The 23,171-nt window shown below is 46.4% G+C and overlaps 1 protein-coding gene across 1 annotated transcript in view; it reads right to left on the reverse strand.

Annotated features, from left to right (window-relative positions):
• Window positions 1-321: 321 nt before the first annotated feature.
• Window positions 322-23,171, reverse strand: part of grin3a (glutamate receptor, ionotropic, N-methyl-D-aspartate 3A) — a gene marked incomplete at both ends in the record, with an annotated part of 212,036 nt that continues 189,186 nt past the window's right edge. The window contains 3 exon segments of the mRNA XM_084324958.1: window positions 322-934; window positions 15,310-15,380; window positions 18,582-18,743. Of these exon segments, the coding sequence (XP_084181084.1) occupies window positions 322-934; window positions 15,310-15,380; window positions 18,582-18,743 (846 nt within the window).

Below are 23,171 nucleotides of genomic sequence, written 5' to 3' on the forward strand. Positions count from 1 at the left end.
GTGAGGATTTCAGAACACATTTTGGTTCATGGTCCGTCGCTGGCTGCGGTTCCAGACGTGACAGACCCGTCTAGTCCAGCTCTCTGGGAAAATGTCCAGTCCCAGAAGCTAGTGAACATTCTGCTGGAATCTTCCACGACTCTTGAGAAGGTTCTACATTCTCAGTCCAGCATTCTGGGACCGTTCCGTATCCAGAACCTATAGGGGAACATTCTGACTCCAGAAAGGCTCCTCTTAAAAAACCTGGAGGGGGTTCCAAAATCGTGAACCCAGGTTACCTAGATTCCTTTGCTGGGCAGAACAGAGCAGAAGGGAACATCTCTAGAAGTCGGGGAGGGTGTTGGTGTGTTTGTTAGTCTGCTGGTGTGACTGGCTACACTGGGTGAACTGGATGGCTTGGCTTGACTGGTGAATGGACTGGCTAGGGCTGGGGCTGGTCTGGTTTGGAGGCTGGTTTGCCAGCTGGTTTGCTGACTGATAGAGTTCCAGCTCATTCTTCCTCCTCATGGCTGACTGCAGTTGCTGCCTGATCATGTGGATGTGACCCTCCAGTTCAGTCAGCTCTTGAACCAGGGAGTTCCGGCCCACCCCCAGGCCAGGTCCGCAGTCTCCCACACCCAGACCCAGAGAGTGTCCTGGGGCAAGGCTCTGCCCTGAGACCCCCTGCCCCGGTGCCAGTCCGAGGCTGGTCCCAGAGCCCAGCCCCAGGAGGTCAGTGCGGCCGTTTGAGGTGGTCACCATGGGAAAATGTTTCTTAAGCTGTGGCAAGGAGTGGGGGTGAGAGAGGGGGGAGGGAGGAGGTGGCGGGGGGAGGTCCTGGGAGGGCGGGCGTTCCAAGTCATTCTGCTGTGCTTCCTGGGGGTGGAGCCTGCGCCTGTTGCATTGGGGGTCTGAGGGATTCCAGCATGATGATTGGTTGTTTCCTTCATTGCACCTGGAGATGAGACAAGATAAGATGTAAGGTTGCCATTTCAAAGAATGATCTTTTTTTGTGTTGTGTTAATTCTTCAACAATATAAAATACATATTACATCCTCTGACATATTGACAATTTGTAAGCAAAACTCTCAAGAAAGCTAATAATTTCATTGCTATTTCATAGTATTCATTTGTATTTTTGATAACATAACTACAGTATAAATACAGGCCTGTTTTACCCCAATGTTTACAGACATGTCATGTAAACAAAGCTGTTAGAACGATTGACTGCAGTGCGTTTTCAGGTTTACTTGTCATATACTGTGTCATTCCTTCTAGCAAGAGTTCAGTTAATCAATTTGAGGATAAAGAAAGATCCCTCCAGTGACATTGATGACACTGAGGAATGAGGACATTGAGGGTTGAGGGTATTTACATATTCATAACGTGCCTATTATTTTAACAGTGCAGGGAAGGTGACCTGGAACTCAATCAGCTTTTCGTACTCTGTTAAATGGTTGTCTGGATGTATATATATAATATATGACAGTGATCATTTGTGAACATGGCAGACAGGGTGGGGGGGCAGGGTGGGAGGCAGGGTGCAGCTGAACATGGCAGACAGGGTGGGAGGCAGGGTGCAGCTGAACATGGCAGACAGGGTGGGAGGCAGGGTGCAGCTGAACATGGCAGACAGGGTGGGGGGCAGGGTGCAGCTGAACATGGCAGACAGGGTGGGGGGCAGGGTGAACATGGCAGACAAGGTGGGGGGTAGGGTGCAGCTGAACATGGCAGACAGGGTGGGGGGCAGGGTGCAGCTGAACATGGCAGACAGGGTGGGGGGCAGGGTGCAGCTGAACATGGCAGACAGGGTGGGGGGCAGGGTGCAGCTGAACATGGCAGACAGGGTGGGGGGCAGGGTGCAGCTGAACATGGCAGACAGGGTGGGGGGCAGGGTGCAGCTGAACATGGCAGACAGGGTGGGGGGCAGGGTGAACATGGCAGACAGGGTGGGGGGCAGGGTGCAGCTGAACATGGCAGACAGGGTGGGGGGCAGGGTGCAGCTGAACATGGCAGACAGGGTGGGGGGCAGGGTGCAGCTGAACATGGCAGACAGGGTGGGGGGCAGGGTGCAGCTGAACATGGCAGACAGGGTGGGGGGCAGGGTGCAGCTGAACATGGCAGACAGGGTGGGGGGCAGGGTGCAGCTGAACATGGCAGACAGGGTGGGAGGCAGGGTGCAGCTGAACATGGCAGACAGGGTGGGGGGCAGGGTGAACATGGCAGACAGGGTGGGGGGCAGGGTGCAGCTGAACATGGCAGACAGGGTGGGGGGCAGGGTGCAGCTGAACATGGCAGACAGGGTGGGGGGCAGGGTGCAGCTGAACATGGCAGACAGGGTGGGGGGCAGGGTGAACATGGCAGACAGGGTGGGGGGCAGGGTGAACATGGCAGACAGGGTGGGGGGCAGGGTGAACATGGCAGACAGGGTGGGGGGCAGGGTGAACATGGCAGACAGGGTGGGGGGCAGGGTGAACATGGCAGACAGGGTGGGGGGCAGGGTGAACATGGCAGACAGGGTGGGGGGCAGGGTGCAGCTGTCTGGTTCAGATCAAGATGCGAAGCCGCCATTATTAATCAAGCAACACATTCATCTGTGCTTTTTGAATATGCCTGGATGAGTGCAAAATATGGAACATTTATGGGAAATAACTACTGGAAGGAGTTTTATGTGGGTTTTATTATGTATACATGGTCCTGGCTCAATGGGTCTAGCGTGATGCCCACACTGTTAGGGTCAATTTGGCGACTAAAGCCAAATAAGGCCACCCACTAAGGCATCACCAAGACAGCCTCCAAAATAATTGGCTGCTCCCTCCCCTCTCTGGACTCCATCTACACCTCACGTCACCCACTCTGGTAAAATAGTCAACGATCCCTCCCACCCAGCACACCACATATTCCAGCGCATGCCCTCAGGTCGCTACAGGTACATTTTAACCAAACACACACGCTTCACGAACAGTTTTTTCCCCACAGCAGTCCGAACACTAAATGCCCGCCCCCCCTTGCACAGACGGCCAAGCATCCGAACATGAACTGAATTGAACTGACACTGACTGACACTTGTTATATGTGACTGTCCTGTATGTATTTATTGTGGGGATTAGGAGGTGGGAGGGGGCGTTTGATGTTTCATGTTGATGTCCCAGTGCTTAATTAACATGCTGTACCGCAAACAATTACCACCAACCATAGTTGTGTGGCATTAAAGTATCTTGTATCTTGTATCATACATGTATTCACTCATGAAACAATGTGAAACACTTTAGATAATAGCATCCAACAAATGGCTTATTTTGTATTTGATTATTTCATCATTAGAGGGGCTCACAAATAAAAATGCTACTTCTATGGCAGCCGTCTTGATGTGTATCCACTCCAGTGTTTACCAGAAACCTCCATTTCTGACGTTGTTCTTTCTTTTGTTATCGTAATCTTTTTTTGTATTAGGCCTATACTGTTCGTGCTTTCACACCAGAGCTGTTTGGTCCGGACTATCGGACCAGGGTTCGTTTTCTCGGATAGTCCGCTTTTTTTGGGGTGGTGTGAATGCTCAGTCGAACTCTGGTGCGGACCAAACACGCAAACTCTGGTCCGCCTGAAAACGTAGGTCTCGGTTCGCTTCATCGGACCAAACGCGGACCAAATATAGGAAGTGAGTCACGACTCTCACGAGCAGAGCGCTAAATTACTACCTAACCAATCAGATCTGCGATATGAGGTAGCGTCACGAGCAGAGCAATGTGTGTGGACAAGAAGCGGGTTGCTACGTTTACTGTAGGGAGGGGCTTTTAGACCCATGTTTTTTTTTGCTTCGAAAAGAGGGACATCCTCTCAATATGCGGGATGCGGGACATTCGGTCAAATGGTGGGACAGTACAACCAAAAGCGGGACACCTGGTCACCCTACCACCGACTGAAAATTGTGACGCCTCCGTTGATCTGGTGTCATAATCCCATTTGTCCACAATCCCATGTCCATGTAGAGAAACTGTTTGGACAATGACGGGGGAATTCCAGACAAATGTTGCCTTTTTGTGGAGCTGGGACTTCTAGCGCCTGAGGATATGATGCTAATGGTTTTTGACAAGTTGGACTAAATGAGCATAATTATGCCGGAGTAGGTGATCTATCCTCATTACCACAGACATCTTTCATAAGTCCCAGCCGGCCTTCCCAATGATCACATGTAACCTAATTAATCAATCCCTGCTTCGGACAGGCGGCTACAGCATTCGGTGGAGCTGGCGGTGTACTTTTTCACTAGAATTCATAGTGTTCCAGTACATCATCATTGCAGACGTCTTGGGCAAATAACAGGTGATTGTAATCAAATGACAGGTGATTGTAATCAAATAACAGGGGATTGTAATGAAATGGCAGGTGATTGTAATCAAATTACATGTGATTGTAATCAAATGACAAGTGATTGCCATTTGATAACATTCTTAATTATTATCTAATTATTAATCCCCTTGGGATGTAAAACCATGGCTGCATTTATGGCATTATGCCATATTGGTAGGAATTGCATGACATATCATTAGAATACTATGAATAGAATATTACTACCCAACTAAGGCTTGGATATAGATTTTGCTTTAGTTTCAGACGGTGAAACACAGTTCTGTATCGTTAGTGGCTTAGCTTGGCATCGCCTTCTGCACTATCTCGCGTACGTGCACGCGTACTGAATAAACCACAAATGTACCTCTAATACCAGTATTAGTCTGACCACACCCCTCATCAGCTTACCTTCATAAGCAGGTGTGTGGTCACCTGCTCTCCTCCTTCTCGCTTTCACCACAAGGAAGAGGTGCCTCGGTAGATCCCCACACTTGACACCATGATGGAAGAAATTGGATTAGGAACAGCTTGGGAAACAAGGATACGTTGACATCATATCTTTATTTTCTCTCTCACTATTTTCGAGAAAATACGGCGATATTGTCTTCGTACTGGAGTGTCTAGAAGATGATGATCATTCTACAAACCCTCCACCGGTTTTCGTATTGGGAGCACGCCGCTGCATGCTTCTCAACTGCAGTTCCTTGCTGTGTTTGTTGGGGTGAAACCTGTCAGGCCACAGCTGAACTGTCGGACATGCCGCTGTTGTGAGGAGCGGTGCGTTCCAGGTTGGGTGAGTAGTGTTTGCTGGCGGGCTCCACTTGTCTGTTAGTGCTATGGGGGCTACTAGACAAAGTTTATGGAAACCGGCCCCAGGCTAGGGTCCTTTGTTTAGCCGTCTAGGCGACAGAAGGCCTTGGTCTGGCGACCATTATAGTTTTAACTAGTGGGCCGCGACCATTGACACTGGTGATCCCTGTGTGTTCTGGACGAGTGGATTCTCTCTGTCACCGTGTTAAGACCCCATCTTTCATATCCAAATGAGAGTATTCCTTCACGAGGGGATATGTGCATGTAATGTGCGATAGCGGCAGATTCATGTTCAAAGTCAGCTATACAGGCCAGTTGGTACTGTGCTGATTCCGCCGGACGTGGTAATATCACCGTTGTGAAGCGGTGTTGACGTCTTGTTTTCTCTTTTTTCTTAAAAAGTGAGGAGGGTTCAGAACGGCGGCCTGTCTGGGTGAGTGTTATGTCATTGTTTACATGTTCATAGCTTACGGTTAGCCGGTCGGTGGCCTGGCGCGGGGTAGCTTGGCTTCTCGCGCGCCGCCGGGAGCTCGCTCCTGATCGCGTGCGTCGTAGATCGGCGTCTCGCGAGCGGAAGCAATAGCACCTGAACGGTTGGAGCAGCCGTTAGCTTGATGCTATTCTGTTGAACGTGCTTTGATTTTTAACATGTTTTACACTCTTGACCACGACGTCATCCTTGACAGGGGATGTTCGTCGACCCTGCCTGAGCCTAGACGGGGATTGCGTCAACAAAGAGGACTGTAGCGACTGGTGGAGCGGCGACGCTGCCCGGATCGAACAACACGGGACGGCTGTGTTCTACGGTGGCTTGTGACTGCACTTCGCTGATCTGCGTTCCGGGCAGGTACGGGGTTGGCCAGACCCCATAACACGTCTTCTGGTTTTACCTTGCTAAATGTATTGTGAATAACGGTGTTTTTTTCCCAAAACGTGTGTTGTTGCAATGCATTTGAGATACGTTGCGGGTTGTGTGTGAGCTGTTTTTGTCACTGGCAGTTAGCTTCTCCGTGCAGGTCGTGATGTATTGATCTGGTTGTTGTGTGAGAAACATCATGGTGTTTATGTGTACCGTGTACTCACTACTAAGGCAACTAACCTATGAAGCTATGCTTGGTGACGAGTGAGTAAAAGAATGTTCTTTCTCAGACTGTAATGACAATGAACAGTGAGTTCACACATTAACAGGTTTTCCTGTTTTAACTGGCCGTATTGAGGGTAAAATAGGAGGATTGTGTTTCCCCCCCCGGTTCCCTGGGGACTTTATCACCTCCTATCAGACATGTTGTGCATTAATTGTGTCTTTTGTGTGGTAGGGATACGATGTAACTCTCAGCTTGATTGCTGAGGTTGTGCTAAATCTGCTGGAGAAACTTATTTCCTAAAGGGAAATTGGTTTGGTTGCTGTCATGTGTGCTTGGCAAGGCCTGTGGTCGATACTAATCAAGAATGATGTATTCTCTCATTGTGAAAAAAACGGCGTTCCTCTGTTGAGTGTTTTTGCCATTTTTTGTAGGTGATGATGGGTTGTGTGTGTCATGTGACCTACAACTGGGTTGTACTGGCCACAGAAGCACATGTGTATGTTGGACCGGGGTTCTTAGAGCCCTCTCTATTCTGTGTTTTTCCTTAGTAAAAATCAGATAGCAGGTTAGCTCGTGCGCTGTGTGGAGCTGTGAAACGCTTCATAGAGCTGACTATGACTGTGTCATATTCTCTTTTTGTCGTTACGTCGTATCATGGGTGTGGGGTCGTAAAGGGGTGAACTGGTAACCTTTCCTCTCCCCATTGTTCTGTCGGTCAGGGGTACACCCCCTGTCCTTCAAGGTTCCCGTCACGTGGCGGTTCGGCACGTTACGGGGGGGGGGGGGGGGGGGGGGGGGAGGGAGTTCCTGGTCCCACGGCCTGGTATATTGGGCGTGTGCACCGCAGGAATTCCCCCGCCATAGAGTACGTCACCGTGCGCGTCTCTGTTGGTAGGACTTCCGTGTGCTGTTCAGGTCCATGTGATGGATCTGTTTTCAGGGGGGGTGGTCAGGGCTCCTCCTCACCAAGCGCCTACTCAGGCCTTCTGTGAGTTCGGACTCCTTCTTCCATGTGAGGAAGCCTCCATCAGAGTACAGAGCCTTCCTCCTCAGATTGTCAAAGTGAGTGGACCCTCTAGAAGGGTCCTTTTCTATTGTATGTATATTCGATTCAATTCGTTTATTGAGTGTGTATGGGTTCGGTGCCTCTTCCCCGGAGGCCCTAAAACCAGTTTTTTACATGGCTCAAGGTGCAATATATTCTTTTCAATCTGTACAGCTCGCGTGGGAAGTCTCTCTGGGGATCCCCGTCTCTTTCCTATGGGAGGGTGGTGGGATGTAAAAATGTGAACATTTTTTACCCCGGCTGTGTAGACTGGGATACATACTGTTGATGCTTCCTTCTTTCTATTCCAGAAGTGTTGGAGTTAGGGAGTGTCACACCCCTCTTGTCGTTCCCCTGGGCGCCTTGGGGATTCAATGACAGGTCTAAATAGCCTGTTCATTGATGGGGGTGTGTCCCGACGCACGTATAGTGCTAGCTCGCTGTAAACAGGCGATTGACTGGCACGCCTTAGTTGCTTGTGGTTGAAACAGCGTTTTTATAAAGCAACTGAGATGGGGGTTTTTCCTCTTCCGGCGACCACATCCCATGACCTGGGTGGGTTGTCGACGGATTCTCGTTCATGTCTGGGGGATGATGACGGGATGGATCTGAACATATGTAGTGGGGTCTCACGCCCTTGGGGTGGGCCGCCAGGCGCGGTTCGTCCCGACGTCTGGGTGGCGCCTTCTTTTCATGTTAAGATCAACACGCATATCTGCCCTTCTCCTGGAGTAGGCATGTCGGCGTGGTTAGGGCACGGGACTGGTTCTGGTCACGCTGGTCCAGATCAGTTGAACCCGTTGTCCGCCGGGGATGCAGATCTGCTGTTCTGGTACCCTGAGGGACTTGGGCTTTTTTCAGGGGGAAAAATGCCAGGTCGGTCTGGGTGTCACAGGGTTAAGCGCTATGGAGACCCTGGTTGGGTATGTTTTTACTCAGCACTGTCGTCATGGCTTACAGCCATGCCATTCTGTACGCGCTCGATCTCGTCGGATCTCGGCCGCTACACAGGTTGGTCCTGGTTAGTACTTGGTTGGGAGACTGCCGGGGAATACCGGGTACGGTGTGCTTAGGGGCTGGTTCTCCATTATTTTTCGCTCCTCTCTCACGCATGGCGAAGAGGGGCCTGTGGGGGTGGTTTTTTGACCTCCTCTGGTGACCCTGTGCTTCCCGTACCGCCAGGCCCGGTCCGAAGTGATGTTTGCGACCCGTAGGCCTGGGTTAACCCTTTTTGGAAACTGAAACACTTGTACTGCGGTATAGCCGGTGTATACCCGCAGGTGTGTTTTGGAGTTTTTTCTTGAGGGGTTATAGGAACAACCACCGCATTGGGTAACACCGAGGTGGTTGATTCCCTGGTGTGTTGGAGCAGTGTCAACTCCCGGGTTCACCGGTTGAGGGTGCCCCTGCACGTTCATGACGTCTGCCAATCGTGTCAGCCTTCTCTGCCTCGACCCCTCTGGGTGGGGGTTGTTAAATGGAGGCTTGGTCATGCAACACCGCCAGCTTACGCTCCTTCCGCCGGGGCGGCTGTGTTCAGCTGTCCCCTCTGGCGCCTGTCTCGTCCGCAGTCTCCAGGCTAGGGTTAACAGCCTGTTGCCTGGTTTTTCCCCGGTGCGCTGCCTGCTTCCGTTGGTTAACCTTTTTTGTGTGCTTACGGCCATGCTGACTGCCTATTCTGCAGGGTCAGTGTGCCAGGCGGTGTACTATTGGGGGGACGGGGCCCGCTCGGCTTACGGCCATACCGACCTGAACACGCCCGGTCTCGTCCGATCTCGGAAGCTGGGCAGGTTCTGGCCTGGTTGGTTCCGCCTGGGAATACCAGGTGCAGTAACTGAGGGGCCTTTGTCCGAATACGCTGGCGATGTGGGGGGCGGGGCACTACGTGCCCACCTGGTGGGGTCTTGATGCTGGCATCATGGACTTCTCCGGGCCCCCATTCCAGGGAGTCCAGTCCTTTTGGTGGGTCTGGGTCTTCCTTCGTGCTCCGCTGCTACGGCCTTGCCACGGGGTTGGGTTTGCCCTTGACCCCGTGATTCTGGGGGCAGTAACGAGGTTGTTCCTCCGTTCGTTCCCGGGTGGCATGCGGGTTGTGCGTGTGTGTAGTCGTGGGGTCAAGCCACGGTCTGCTCACCCTGTGCGTTGAGTTGCTTGAGTGCCTCTTCGCACGGTCGGGTCCGTCGCCCTCCCGTGACGTCCCTAATAGGGGGGCTACCCTCCATTAGGGGGGGTCGGGGGGGCTCGGCCCTCCCTGTTCTGATGGTTTTGGGGGGCTGTCAGCGGGGTGTATTTGTCAGCCAAGTGGCTCCGCTTGGCCTCCCTTGTGCAGAAGGCGATGCCAAGCTAAGCCACTAACGATACAGAACGTTAGGTTATGACTATAACCAAGTTCTGTTAGTTAGGGGCGATGCTTGGCATCGGACGCCGCTGCAGCCCTTGTCCTCACCTTGTGGTGAAAGCTTGGGAAGGAGGAGAGCAGGTGACCACACACCTGCTTATGAAGGTAAGCTGATGAGGGGTGTGGTCAGACTAATACTGGTATTAGAGGTACATTTGTGGTTTATTCAGTACGCGTGCACGTACGCGAGATAGTGCAGAAGGCGATGCCAAGCATCGCCCCTAACTAACAGAACTTGGTTATAGTCATAACCTAACGTTCATAACCCAAACAACATCACCATCTTGTCTGCCCAACTTCTGCCAATATCTCAAATAATTTGAAACCACCAAAGTTCCCAAGGGATGTTGTAGAGTTGTGTGTCAGTGAGCTATGACAAAACAAGAAAACATGAGAAACGGCACTGGATTTGATGTAAAAACAAGATCTGACATGTGGGATTACATAGTTGCAGAGCCGTGCAATTTATCCACCACTCGCAGTAGTGCCACCAAGGCAAATATGAACACACACTTCCCAGCATAGCCAATACAATGCTAGATCAATGTGTCACAGTTGATAACAGCACAGGTTATGGGGGAACATAAGCCTTTTACCAGGGTTGGGACTTGGGTTACTTTATAAATGTATTCCGTTACAATGTCCAATGACCTTGAACAAAGATTATTCTCACAACATTAAAGTAATGTAATCTGTTTACTTTCAATAACTTTTGGATTACCTGAATGCTAAATGTGAAAAAAGACAAAAGAAAAGACAAAAAATATTTCTTACAAAAACACCCTGTTCCTCAACCAAACCAACAACAACTGTTTACAAGCTATGAAAAAGCATAATCACATAGGCCTACTTCGTGCTGTACTTGTAAGCTACTGAAATGTATTACCAACATTACCATGGCAACCTTAACTATTAACTCTTTCACAGCCAACAACGTTTATATACGTTATTGGGCGCCAATGGTTAACACTTTGAGTGCCAGCAGGGGGCGCCAGAAATAGCGCTTGAGTGCCAGCGCTGTAGTCAATGGGAGGGCGAGCACATTTGCGAATGCATAAACTATATCTTAAATTATGGCTATGTGTCTAATACGCCCGTCGCTTATCAATGACTTGTTTGCAGTCAACATTGTCGAAACGGATTGTTTTTTAATCTGTACATTTCCGTTTGATACCATTTTGAAAAACGCTAGTTTTTTTAAACTTCCAGAAAAAAAGATGATTCTGCAGGAATCACGCTTTAGTGGAATACACAAAACACGTTGTAATTTTTCAGCCTATTTATGAATCGTTTTCAAATAAACGCTATATTATCGATAGTATATGTGTACTTATGCAATCGATTATCTTATTTCCTGATCAGCACACACACACTCACAGCCACACACACACATATGGGACACGCTGAGATATAGGTGAAAAAAACTCTGATTATCCCAAGACTGGTAAAATAGATTCCTTACCTCAGATCAGATATTCTCCAAAAAGATTATTCCAATTCCTGATCGCCATTCCAAATATCGATCCTGTTTATTGATCCAACGCTGGGTACTGGAAACACATATTCCAGGCTGTTCTGCGGCTCGGCAATGAATGGGATCGTCTCCGGTTACATGCCTGACAAGTAAAATGTGGATTCCGGACTCTTTTTTTCCCAGCCATTTCATTCAGTCCAATCCAATGGGTGCAATACCATCTGGAGAGATGATAGGGGGCGGTATTTTCCCTGTTCGAGCTCAGATAGATCCCCACTGGTAACGTGAGGCTAGATTGATGAAAAATGAATGGAAATCGATAATTGAAAAAATAATGATTAAATAACGAGCACAACGCATGGCATGAACTAACGAGATTTCTCGTGGCTGGCACTTAAAGTGTTAACACATTGTGTGCCAAAAACGAGTATACTCGTTATTGCCCGCCATGCGTTGTGCGCCAGAAACAAGTTAACTCGTTTTTGGGATCAATATTTCATTTTTTCGCCATGGCATTCATAATTCATGCAGCTGGACCCTGTCTGATATTGCAACGCCTTAATACCGCCCCCTGGTGGATTTCGGGCGAGTTACACTCCAAGCCCAACCGGAAGTGGCACTCGTTGCATCTGGGAGAATCCTCCAGCAGTAATATCTTGTAGCGTGGATCTAGATACACACTTGAGTGCATTGGGATCGCTTTCAAAACGCAATAATCAATATGATTTTGGCGTTTATTGCGTCATACAAACGGGAAATGGATCTAGCAGATCGACGTCAAATAATTGGAATATTTTTCCTCCAGTCTCATCGGCGAACGGTAAGAGGAATCTAACGTTATTTTCAGCCCGATTGTTTATTTATTTCACAGCAATCCATCTGATCAACTTATCAACCCATAGTAAAAAAAGACGCTACTGACGATCAAGGAATTATAAACGACCCCCCCCCCCCTTTCCTTCACGCATAATGAAGCATAATGTATACCGATCATATACATTTGAATTTTTTAATATAGCGTGTATAGGAAAGAAACGCCAATCGATAATCTATCATATACGTCAGGGCCTATAACTCACGTTTTAGGAATTACTGCAGAAAACCTTAAAAACATACTTATATTCATGACGGTATTAACACGACAATGTATGAATGAAAAAATATAACGTTCCCACATCCAGAACGATAGATACCCGATGTTGAATGGGCCATAGTAATGTCGATATAGCTATAATATTTAAAAAGTTATAGCCCTGCAAAGAAGGTAAACATCTCCATAGGGTTACAGCACTGGCAGACTGGGCCCAAGGATGGGTACAATGCATGGCGGACAATGTGTTAAGGGCCATAAACGTATATATATACGTTTTTGGATCGTTTTTGCTTTTTTTCTATTTTAATATTCTATTCAATGTCACGGACCTGTATGTTGCCATTAAAAGGCATACTGGGACACCGAGGGTGCAGTAAACCCTGTTCCAGACCGGGTGTTGTGTTTAAACCGCTCCGGGCGCAGTTTTTTAATACAGGGAAGCCTAGGGCTTCACTCGATCGCATTGAATCGTTTTCGGGACAATCGATGGATATGTTGTGCTGGATTATGTCATGGACCAGATGGACATCAGATGGCGATCAAACAATTGGAATATTCTTTTTGGAATACCCCTGACCACAGGTAAGGACTATCTGATGTCAATTTCGGCTTGATCCAACAATGTTTTCATACCGATCCAGTTAATCGGCGTGTGTTGTGGTAATAACGAATGCCGTTACTGGCAATCAAAGCATCAGAAACGATCGTCTTTGAATGCAACTCGTCTTTTTATGCTGCTGTGTTTGCAACTCGTCTTTGAATGCAACTCATCTTTGAATGCAACTCAGCTTTGAATGCAACTCAGCTTTGAATGCAACTCGTCTTTGAATGCAACTCGTCTTTGAATGCAACTCGTCTTTGATTGCAACTCGTCTTTGAATGCTGCCAATCTCTTTCCTTAAAGGCCGTACACTACTGTCATAACGCCTCTATCTGTCCGGTGCGTTCATAGTAGTTGCCAGCGCTTTGATCTATGTTTTTGAAATGTTTAGAATTGCATGCTGCTGCAGTACCCATGAAGACACTAAGCAAAATAATGCTTTCCTTACAAGTATGTTTAGGAAAGAGGCGGCTGGGTGGCGCTCGTCACCAACGCAAGAGACACCGGGTTCGACTCCGGCTGTCGGCGTTGCCTCCGGCCTGGGCCAGCCGTCATACAAATCAATTGGCAGAATTAGCGCGTGGAAGTCGATGGGTGGTAATCTGGACGTTGTGGACAGCGACTCCTACAGGTCGGTTGGGGGACGCCTGCACAGCAGAGACAGGAAATGGCGGGGGTAGTGTGAGCCTCCCACACGTTACACCTCGCCAATGAGAGTCCGCGATGGCAGGTGAAAAGATGTGACAGGCTGCTTCCTCGTGTACCGGAGGGGACACGTGATGCAAGGCTTCTATCCTCCCTACAACCGGCCAGTGGGGGGCATATGCGAGCAACGTTCAAAGTAGGGCTGGGCGATATGGCCTAAAAATAAAATCCCAGTATTTTTTTTTTATCCGATTTACGTTTTTTTAATCGATAATATAGATTAATCGCCCAGCCATAGTTCAAAGACAGGGGAGGGAAGAATTGGCACAATGGAATTGGGATTGGATAAAATAGAAAAAGAGGAGAAAAAAGTGGATACAAAAAAAAGTATGTTTAGGAAAATAACCCTCTCTCTGCAGTCATTACATTGTAAAATGCTTTGAGTAGTACTAGTACAAGAGTAGTGTTATATAAATGTAGACATTCATTCTCTCTCTCTCTCTCCCTCTCTCTCTCTCTCTCTCTCTCTCTCTCTCTCTCTCTCTCTCTAGATGCTACCAGGTGACGTAAACGTAACATAATTCATTCATTTCTCCTGCCTGATAATTAGCCTTCCACAGACTCTGACCATTCCATTTGCTTTCTGATAAAAAATGGGTCCCTTAACTGCCACTTAAGGTCACTGGAGGTTAACTAGATGCCGGTTATTATATCACACAGATCATTTGGTCAATGGGCCTCTTAGATCTGGAGAATTGGATTTAGCTAAAATGCGTTCATGTGAATGAAAATTACATGTATTTTTGGCATGTGGGTCCAATGCCAAACGTGACATCTCCGTCACGCCCGCCAGCCCAAATACATTTTTTTATAGAAACCTTATGGCAAGAACCAACACAAAAGGGTTAATACATCTCTCAGTAATTAGGTTAACACTAGCACAGCCATGGCGAAAATGACACTAATTCCCGCAGGGAACGGGTCAGATGACCCGACAGCCTTTCGAATGGAGATGGGAGGGAGAGAAGGGAGGGAGGGTCAATGAGGAAGGGAGGGAGGGAGAAGGAGAAAGGGAGGGAGGGAGAGAGAGAGAGGGAGAGGAAGGGAGGGAGGGAGAGGAAGTGAGAAGGAGGGAGAGGGAGGTATAGAGAGAGGGAAAGAGAGGGAGAAAGAGAGAGGGAGAGAGAGAGGGAGGGAGAGGGAGGGAGAAGGAGAGAGGGAGGGAGGGAGAAAGAGGGAGGGGGGAGAGAAAGGGAGGGGGGAGAGAAAGGGAGAGTGAAAGGGAGGGAGGGTCAAGGAGGGAGGGAGGTGGCCGCTCAGCAGAAATAGCTGAAATAACGTTCTAATTCCATTTTCCTGAAGTCATTTTGAAATTTCAGAAACTGTGCCAGATAAAACGGGTACTTTTAGGAAAAGTCATTGAGTGACAGAGCTGGAGCTCGACCGAGTGACGAGGATACATTTATTGAAAATACCTAGGGGTCATGTGACCCCTTGTCGGCTGTGCTAGTGTTAATACACGGAATAGATCCCAAATAATATTAATATATTAATATCATACCAAGAATGATAAAAACAATGGCATTGAAAAAAAAAAAACTTTAGATAAAATTTGGTATTTTTTTAACATGCTGCTTTCGGAATTGACTCATTCATGTTGGCTATTACTGTGAAAGTAGTTTTAATGGCACATGAGAGAGACAGCACTTCTCTCGCTCCCTGGAAAGTAGCTAACATTAGCTAAAATGCTTTGACACAGCTAACATTGTACAGGTATATTATGTCCTTGAGAGACCGTACTGTAAGTCAGTATAAACAAACATGCGTACCTCTTGTCTGGCTTGGTGACGGTGGGGAGCTTATCGTCTGCGTAGGCTGAGTTGAGAGCCCGGTGTAACCTCTGGAAAACAAGACATCAGCTGTCAAGAACAATACCTAGAGGATTTGACATTTTGAAAAGGGGCACTTCACTAAAAAACGATCCTGATTTATTTTGCACATAATCTCACACACATCCAAAAACTAGTTTGCACACATCCATCTAGTTTGACAGGTATTGAGAGTAAATTAGTTTGAATATGGCCACTAGTGATGTCATCGGGGTCATTGAATGCTTGTGTCGAGTTAATTACAGCTCAATGAAATGAGCAATGCAATGTTGCAGTCCCTATAAGACAAGGTATTGCTATTTTTTCATCTACATCATTTCATGGTGGTGTAATTAACACAACACAAGGATTCAATGTCCTAGATGACACCTCTCTCTCTCTCTCCCCCCCCTCTCTCTCTCTCTCTCTCTCTCTCTCTCTCTCTCTCTCTCTCTCTCTCTCTCTCTCTCTCACACTACCCCCCTCTATTTTTATTACACACATATTGCACACACATACCCTCTAGATATTCTATCTATGTCATTGCCTTATAGTCTGTACATCATATCTACTGTATAACTCATATGATGTATGTCAATGTTCCACTTGTTTCTATTATCTACTATCATATATACATTGTTAGCCATTCTCCAGAGAACGAGGCTAGAGCCCATTGCTGTAACCCTGGTCTCTCCATGTTGCAACATGTCATTATGTCAGTAAACTATCCTTAATCAAAGGTTCTGCTGTTTGCCCCATGAATAATCTGGTGAAATGAATCACTACTATAGTGTGTGTGTGTGTGTGTGTGTGTGTGTGTGTGTGTGTGTGTGTGTGTGTGTGTGTGTGTGTGTGTGTGTGTGTGTGTGTGTGTGTGTGTGTGTGTGTGTGTGTCTTTACCAGCATGCGCCCACTCCTATTGTTCCTCTATCTGTCTGTGATGTGTAGCCAGTAAATGGTGTGGTTCTTGATGCATTAACCCTTGGCATGGTCAGATTGTAGAATGTCCTGTGTGTGTGTGTGTGGGTGTGTGTGTGTGTGTGTGTGTGTGTGTGTGTGTGTGTGTGTGCAGATGCCAGACAGATCAGGGGAATGCTCAGGAGATGTACAGTATTTGAATAGTACACTAAATAATGGTAATGTTACGTGTTAAACTATGAGAGGGGAGCAAAAAGTTGCAACCGTGAAAAATACAACGTCTAATTTGATGAAGCATCTGACACGGCAGCACGACAATGTAAAACTTGACGCATAAAAAACCCAACGCTGACAGGGAAGCCTCTAGCAGTGCCAGTGATGGATGTACTCCAGCAAAATAGAGAAAATACCCACAAAGAACAATGTCAAGCTGCCAACAGAGAGAGCTGCCAACAGAGAGACATTTGCTGGCTACCGAGAGAGAGAGAGAGAGAGAGAGAGAGAGAGAGAGAGAGAGAGAGAGAGAGAGAGAGAGAGAGAGAGAGAGAGAGAGAGAGAGAGAGAGAGAGAGAGAGAGAGAGAGGGAGAGAGAGAGAGAGAGGAGAATATGCGGTGATTGAAGCTAATTTGAAGGCCACACTCAGAGAGGTATACTTTGTTTCCATCACAGCTGACATCTGGACAGTAGGGATGTGCATCTCCATCACTGAGGCCGATGCGATGCGCATCTCGATACGGTGCCAACGATACGATACATTAACGATACATTTGAAGCACTGGGCGATGCGATACGATTCACCCCTGTTGAGATCCGATCCGATCCGATTTGATTCAACATAATGCGATTCGGGGCGATACGATGTGATTCAACACGATGCAAAATAATGATAAAATTGTATGGTATGACAGAGGATTTGGTTGTATTCCTTATATGCAGCTTATATTATTATTAAAAATTAAATAATCTACTGTAAAACAATTTATATAAAAACTCTTGGGTGCTTATTAAGACTTTTGCACAGTACTGTGTTTTCTATCCACTTTAGCTAAAAACACACACAATGTCTATATACACACTACTGTGAGACAATAATAATCACACACAAAGTGATAATGGCTTATAGCAGACTTAATGATTTTATAATATTTCAGATAATGAAATTAAATGTTTATCATCAACTATCCAGTTAGTATTTATATTGTAACGTTTGGCCACTTTAAATCATTGAACGTAGAGAGAGAGAGAGGAGAGAGAGAGAGAGAAGAGAGAGAGAGAGAGAGACGAGAGAGAGAGAGAGAGAGAGAGAGAGAGAGTGAGAGAGAGAGAGCGAGAGCGCGTTTGAGCGTTCTGATGCTCCGTAGCTAACCACACCATGATGGCATTTTGTCAACAACACAGTTTGAACCTGGAGGAAGAAGCGATATAAAGAAACGAATGCCAATAAATATGAAGTTATCTTTGAACCTGTTGTCAAGCGTCTGTTACCCCCCCCCCCCCCCCCCCCCCCCCCCCATTTCCTCACTAATGGAACTGGTGTCGCAGAGTCACGTTAGTTAGTTAGTTAGATAGTTTAGCGTTAGCTGAGCTAGCCAGCGGCTAATATCGTTAGCCAGTTGATCAATTCAATTCATGTCTCCTCGACTTCACTGTTTGTTGATAACTGTCACGCGGGTCTCGCCTTCTGTAGTAGCGAAGCAAAGATAGTATCTGCTGTGTGCAGTGCACTGCTGACAGAAGTGGATGAGAGGAAATTATATGAATGAATCGGTTTTGACCGATGCAACAGATGCTACAACAGATGCATTGCGAGTTCAACCTGATTCTAGCCGATGCGCACTTATTCACCGGTGCACGTTTATGCCGGTGCACCGATGCGAATCGGTGAATCTTAACATCACTACTGGACAGCTAAAAACAGAAGCTAAACAGGTTGTACAAAGTAATCAGTAAAGTCATTTTGATTACTTTTTAAATAGGTAATACGTAACTAATTACACTTCCTGAGTAACTTGCCCAACACTGGTGTGCACAAACATGTGTATAGCTCTGCCCAACCTGTCTAGTATTGCCAGTGTGTGTGTGTGTGTGTGTGTGTGTGTGTGTGTGTGTGTGTGTGTGTGTGTGTGTGTGTGTGTGTGTGTGTGTGTGTGTGTGTGTGTGTGTGTGTGTGTGTGTGTGTGTGTGCTACCCAACCTGACTGCAATTGCCAGTATTTGACGCAACACCCTGGTGTGACACCCCCTCACCACCACCACCACCCTTCCCCCAGACGTCCATCTCGGACAGAACATGTCCTGTTCATGTCTCTCCATACCTGGCTGGTGTGCAGCCAGTATTTGAAGCGTGGTTCTTTGACTCTGGGGATGACCAGCTTGAAGATGATGTGTTCTGCTAGGGTGGTTAGGAGAGACAGCACCACACCCACACACAGCATCACGAACAGGCCAGAGAAGTGTTTGATTCCCATCTGCAGCGTCTGGGGACAGAGATAGAGGATAAGACAAAACAAAATCCTTTCATTACAGTATATCTGATTATTAATGATTTATTTATTTAATATAGGGACAATACATATTAATGTAAACATTTTCATGTAAATATGCCAGATTATAGCCAGAGGCTAGTTTACATCCGCAGGTTGATCTTAAAATAGTAGTACATCGCATGTTAATCGTAGATTGCATGTTAATCGTAAATTGCATGTTAATCGTACATTGCATGTTAATTGTAAATTGCATGTTAATTGTAAATTGCATAACTCTTTCTCTGCCAAACCCGAGAAAAATTGGGTTATCTCGCCAAAACCCAGATAAACCCGAGATTTTTGGTGCTTTGATATTTTCCTTTGATCCCCATTCTATACTGTCAGCTGGAGCCTAGGTGTCTCTGATTCATATGCCTACGTTGGAATTTCAATGACGATCGAATATCACCAGGTGGCAGTATCGCCTACCTTTGAACTGAAATGGCTTGGTGTGGATACACGTTTAACTTATTTTTTTTTGTGGTCAAGGGCTCCTCCTCCTGCCTGAACATAGAGACACAGTGATCGCCTCAAAATGTTGGTGCCTGAAGCGTACACGGTCACAGTTTTGAGTTAAAACTACCCCCCCCCCCCTTGATGATTTTGTGAATGCACATAATGTACATGGTATATAACTTTGATTTGGGAGTATTTGGAGCTTCAGGCGATCAACCAGAACGATTTGGGCTTATTGCATATCATGTCATATCTCGCAATCTATGGAAAAAGACTGGATTATTCTGGAAATGGGGCGATGTTTAGCATGTAGCGTGTAACAAACTACAGTGTGTAGAAATTAACTAATTAGTCAGTAATGGACTATGAACAATGCCTGTCAACTGAGCCATACTATTGTCTCCATACTGTAGCTATAATACAGAATACACGATGGGTCTACAAACATCGCAAAAATTGTCAATAACGCTGGCACCATTTAGTAAAGATGGCGAAAGCTTATGGCAATCGATGAGTTAATTGTAGATTGCACGTTGTCCTTTTGCACAAGGTTTCAGTATTGCACAAGTTATTGCACTGGATAAGCATACATAGATGTATTTATGTACGCATTTTGCAGAAGGTTGTTTACACAGATTGTAATCATATACAACAATGTTGTCCTTGGGTTTTTGTTCCCAGTAGTGATGTATGATTAGGGTACATGCTTTGTGAACCATGAATATCTTAGGTGATACAGGATTATATTATTATCGTGGCTTTGTAATTGTATCCCTTTCACTCATTATTATATGACTGCTTGCATTGCAATGTCAGTGATGCTTAAATGTATCCTACTGTTGCACTTATTTGTTGCTCTGGATAAGAGCGTTTTGATAAAGGAATACAATTAGATGATATGTTATTTGAATGGGGACAGAGAGATGGAACGAGAGTGGCGGTGGAGGAGAGAAAGAGGAGAGATGAGAGAGCTGGGGAGGAGAAAGTGAGAGAGAGAGGGAGAAAGACATGGGAGGAGAGAGCTGGCGACTCGAGGAGGGAGAGAGATAGTGAGAGGGGTAGAGAGAGGAGAAAGGGGTGTGATGAGAGAGCTGGGGAGGAGGAAGAGAGAGAGAGTTAAATTCCCGCTTGGGGACCAGGTTGCTGGGTTGGCACTGCAGGCTAGCTTTAGCTTAGTGCGTGCCCCTCTTCTGCTTGCAATCAAGGCGTGAGGAGCTCGGCCAGCCGGCCGTGCTGTGATGATATTCCCTGGTGTCTGTGTGATCTTAGTCTGAGACATACTAATCAGACGCACTGTCCAACAAACAGACACTCCTCGTTGAAAAATAATTAAAAACAAACACTGACAGACAGACAAAGCAGATTGATGTAGCCGGGCCCTTATACACATACAAATACAGCTGATTCAGTGCTTCTCCGCTCTCTCTGTCTCTCCCTTTCGTGTGTGTGTGTGTGTGTGTGTGTGTGTGTGTGCGTGCGTGCGTGCGTGCGTGCGTGCGTGCGTGCGTGCGTGCGAGTGTGTGTGTGTGTGTGTGTGTGTGTGTGTGTGTGTGTGTGTGTGTGTAATGTAAGCTCCCACTAAACGGAGGATGAAGGCAGATGCCAGACAGATCAGGGGAATGCTCAGGAGATGTACAGTATTTGAATAGTAGACTAAATAAATCATGCATTATGCATGGGGAATGGTTAGCGTGTAACCGGTACCAGTAGCAGACACTTTTTCAGCCAGCATACCAATAGCGTAGGTACATCCCCGGTGTGTACCAATTGACCACCACCCCAGCAGCTCTCCCATGCCCAAGTCAGGTTTGAGAAGGCACTGGTAAACAAATTTGACAAGGGGAGGAGATAGGCTGGGTGTGAGGAGGAGGCGAGGGTGCCATTTGCAATTTGGTGCACTGTTTGAGGTAACAAAAGATACCATGCAAGATAACACTGCAACAAACACACACGCGCACACACACACACACACACACACACACACACACACACACACACACACACACACACACACACACACACACACACACACACACACACACACACACACACACACACACACACACAAACACACACACACACACGCACACAATGCAATTGCAATTGAAACAACTGTCCTGTCTAGACACTGGCATCGAGTTACAATCTGGAGACTACTGTAAGTGCCCCTATACGTACACCTCCTTGAGCAGCAGCCTTCTCAGGATGCAAGGGGGTTTGTCTCATTTATATAATAACCAACCTCCCGACATCAAAGGAGTAGGGGAGGCTTCCTCAGCTTTTTCATAGAATCCCCACAGCAGGGGGTTCTACATCAATCAGCACATATCGTGCCATATCATATATCCCTGGTTCATATCATATATCCCTGGTTCATATCATATATCCCTGGTTCATATCATATATCCCTGGTTCATATCATATATCCCTGGTTCATATCATATATCCCTGGTTCATATCATATATCCCTGGTTCATATCATATATCAGCTGGTTCATATCATATATCCCTGGTTCATATCATATATCCCTGGTTCATGTCTGGCTCACCACTTACAATAGTAGTCATTCCTTTTCTTTCACCCAACTTTTCTATTACTCTCTCTGCTGTGTAATGCCAAATAAAGCATGAATGCCATGAAAATAATATGTTTCACCCAATATGTTTCACCCAGTGTTACTGGGTGAAGCCAATCTGGGTTTGGAGCTAAATTTACGTGGGAATAGTTTGGATGCGTAATATATAGCTAAAATCTGCACAGAATATTTTATACCCAACTGAAAGTTACTGAATGTGTTCAGGGAGAAAATGGGTTAACATGCGTCATTTTACAATATTCCTGTGTGTTTAGACATATATGGGATTAGTTTGAGGCGACATATCCTGTGCCTTTTCCAACACATCTTGTTTTTAAGAGTGTAGTTCACACTCCTATGCAGAGAGTTAGATGACGTTCCACTGTCAAACATCTCTGCCCGAACAAGAAGTAAACTAACCGGTGCTGCTTTTGCTCATATTATTTCCCCTTAACTCTTTCAGCGCCAGAGGCCTAGAGCATCTTAGTTCCTACTGCGCCACCACTCTAAGAAGAGGGCTGCGTGACGGTGTTTGCAGGGCTATCTATATTCTATATTATAGCTATGGATACAATACTATGGCTCATTTGACATCAACTATCCATCGTTCAATATGTGAAAAAGAATACATTTTTTCATGTATACCTTTGTGTGTTATACCATAGTGAATATAAGTATAGTTTCAGAGTGATCCTGGCTAATTCCAGGAAACGGCGCTATGGAGCAATATGTGAATTTTACTAAAAGCGTTGGCGTTGCTCGCCTGGACACGCTACTATTTCCAAATCAAATGTAATAGGTATTATGTTTCATCATGAATGCATGAAAGGGGGGGGGGGGGGGTAGTTTTTTTATGCTTTGATCGTCACCAACGGCATACGTTACACATGCACTCACAGCACAGACATCCACATGCACACACTCACTTTAAACAAACAACTCACTGCAGCACCCACTTTACACACTTTAGAACACCTAAACACACTTTATATTTATTGGTAAAGAATTTGCACTACAACCCATACCTCATTACACCTTACTGTTAATTGTACCTACATTGTACCTCATCCCATTTCTGCTTTGCACTATATAGTATATTGTATATTAGTATATTGTATAGTATATTGTATGGTAACTCAGTTACTTCTACTCTGCATTGAACATTGTACATACTGAACACGTGTGTCCACATACGTGACTTCTATTTTTTACTTGCTATACTTATTTTATTATTCTTATCTTTTGTCTACCACAGTCTCTGGAGCGTAACAGAAAGAAGCATTTTGTATAAAAGTATTCTGTACTTCTGTATGACAACTAATAAAGAAACTTGAACATGGTCGCAACG

This window comes from Notolepis coatsorum (assembly GCF_963971535.1).
Source record: "Notolepis coatsorum genome assembly, chromosome: 11".
Classification (NCBI taxonomy): domain Eukaryota; kingdom Metazoa; phylum Chordata; class Actinopteri; order Aulopiformes; family Paralepididae; genus Notolepis; species Notolepis coatsorum.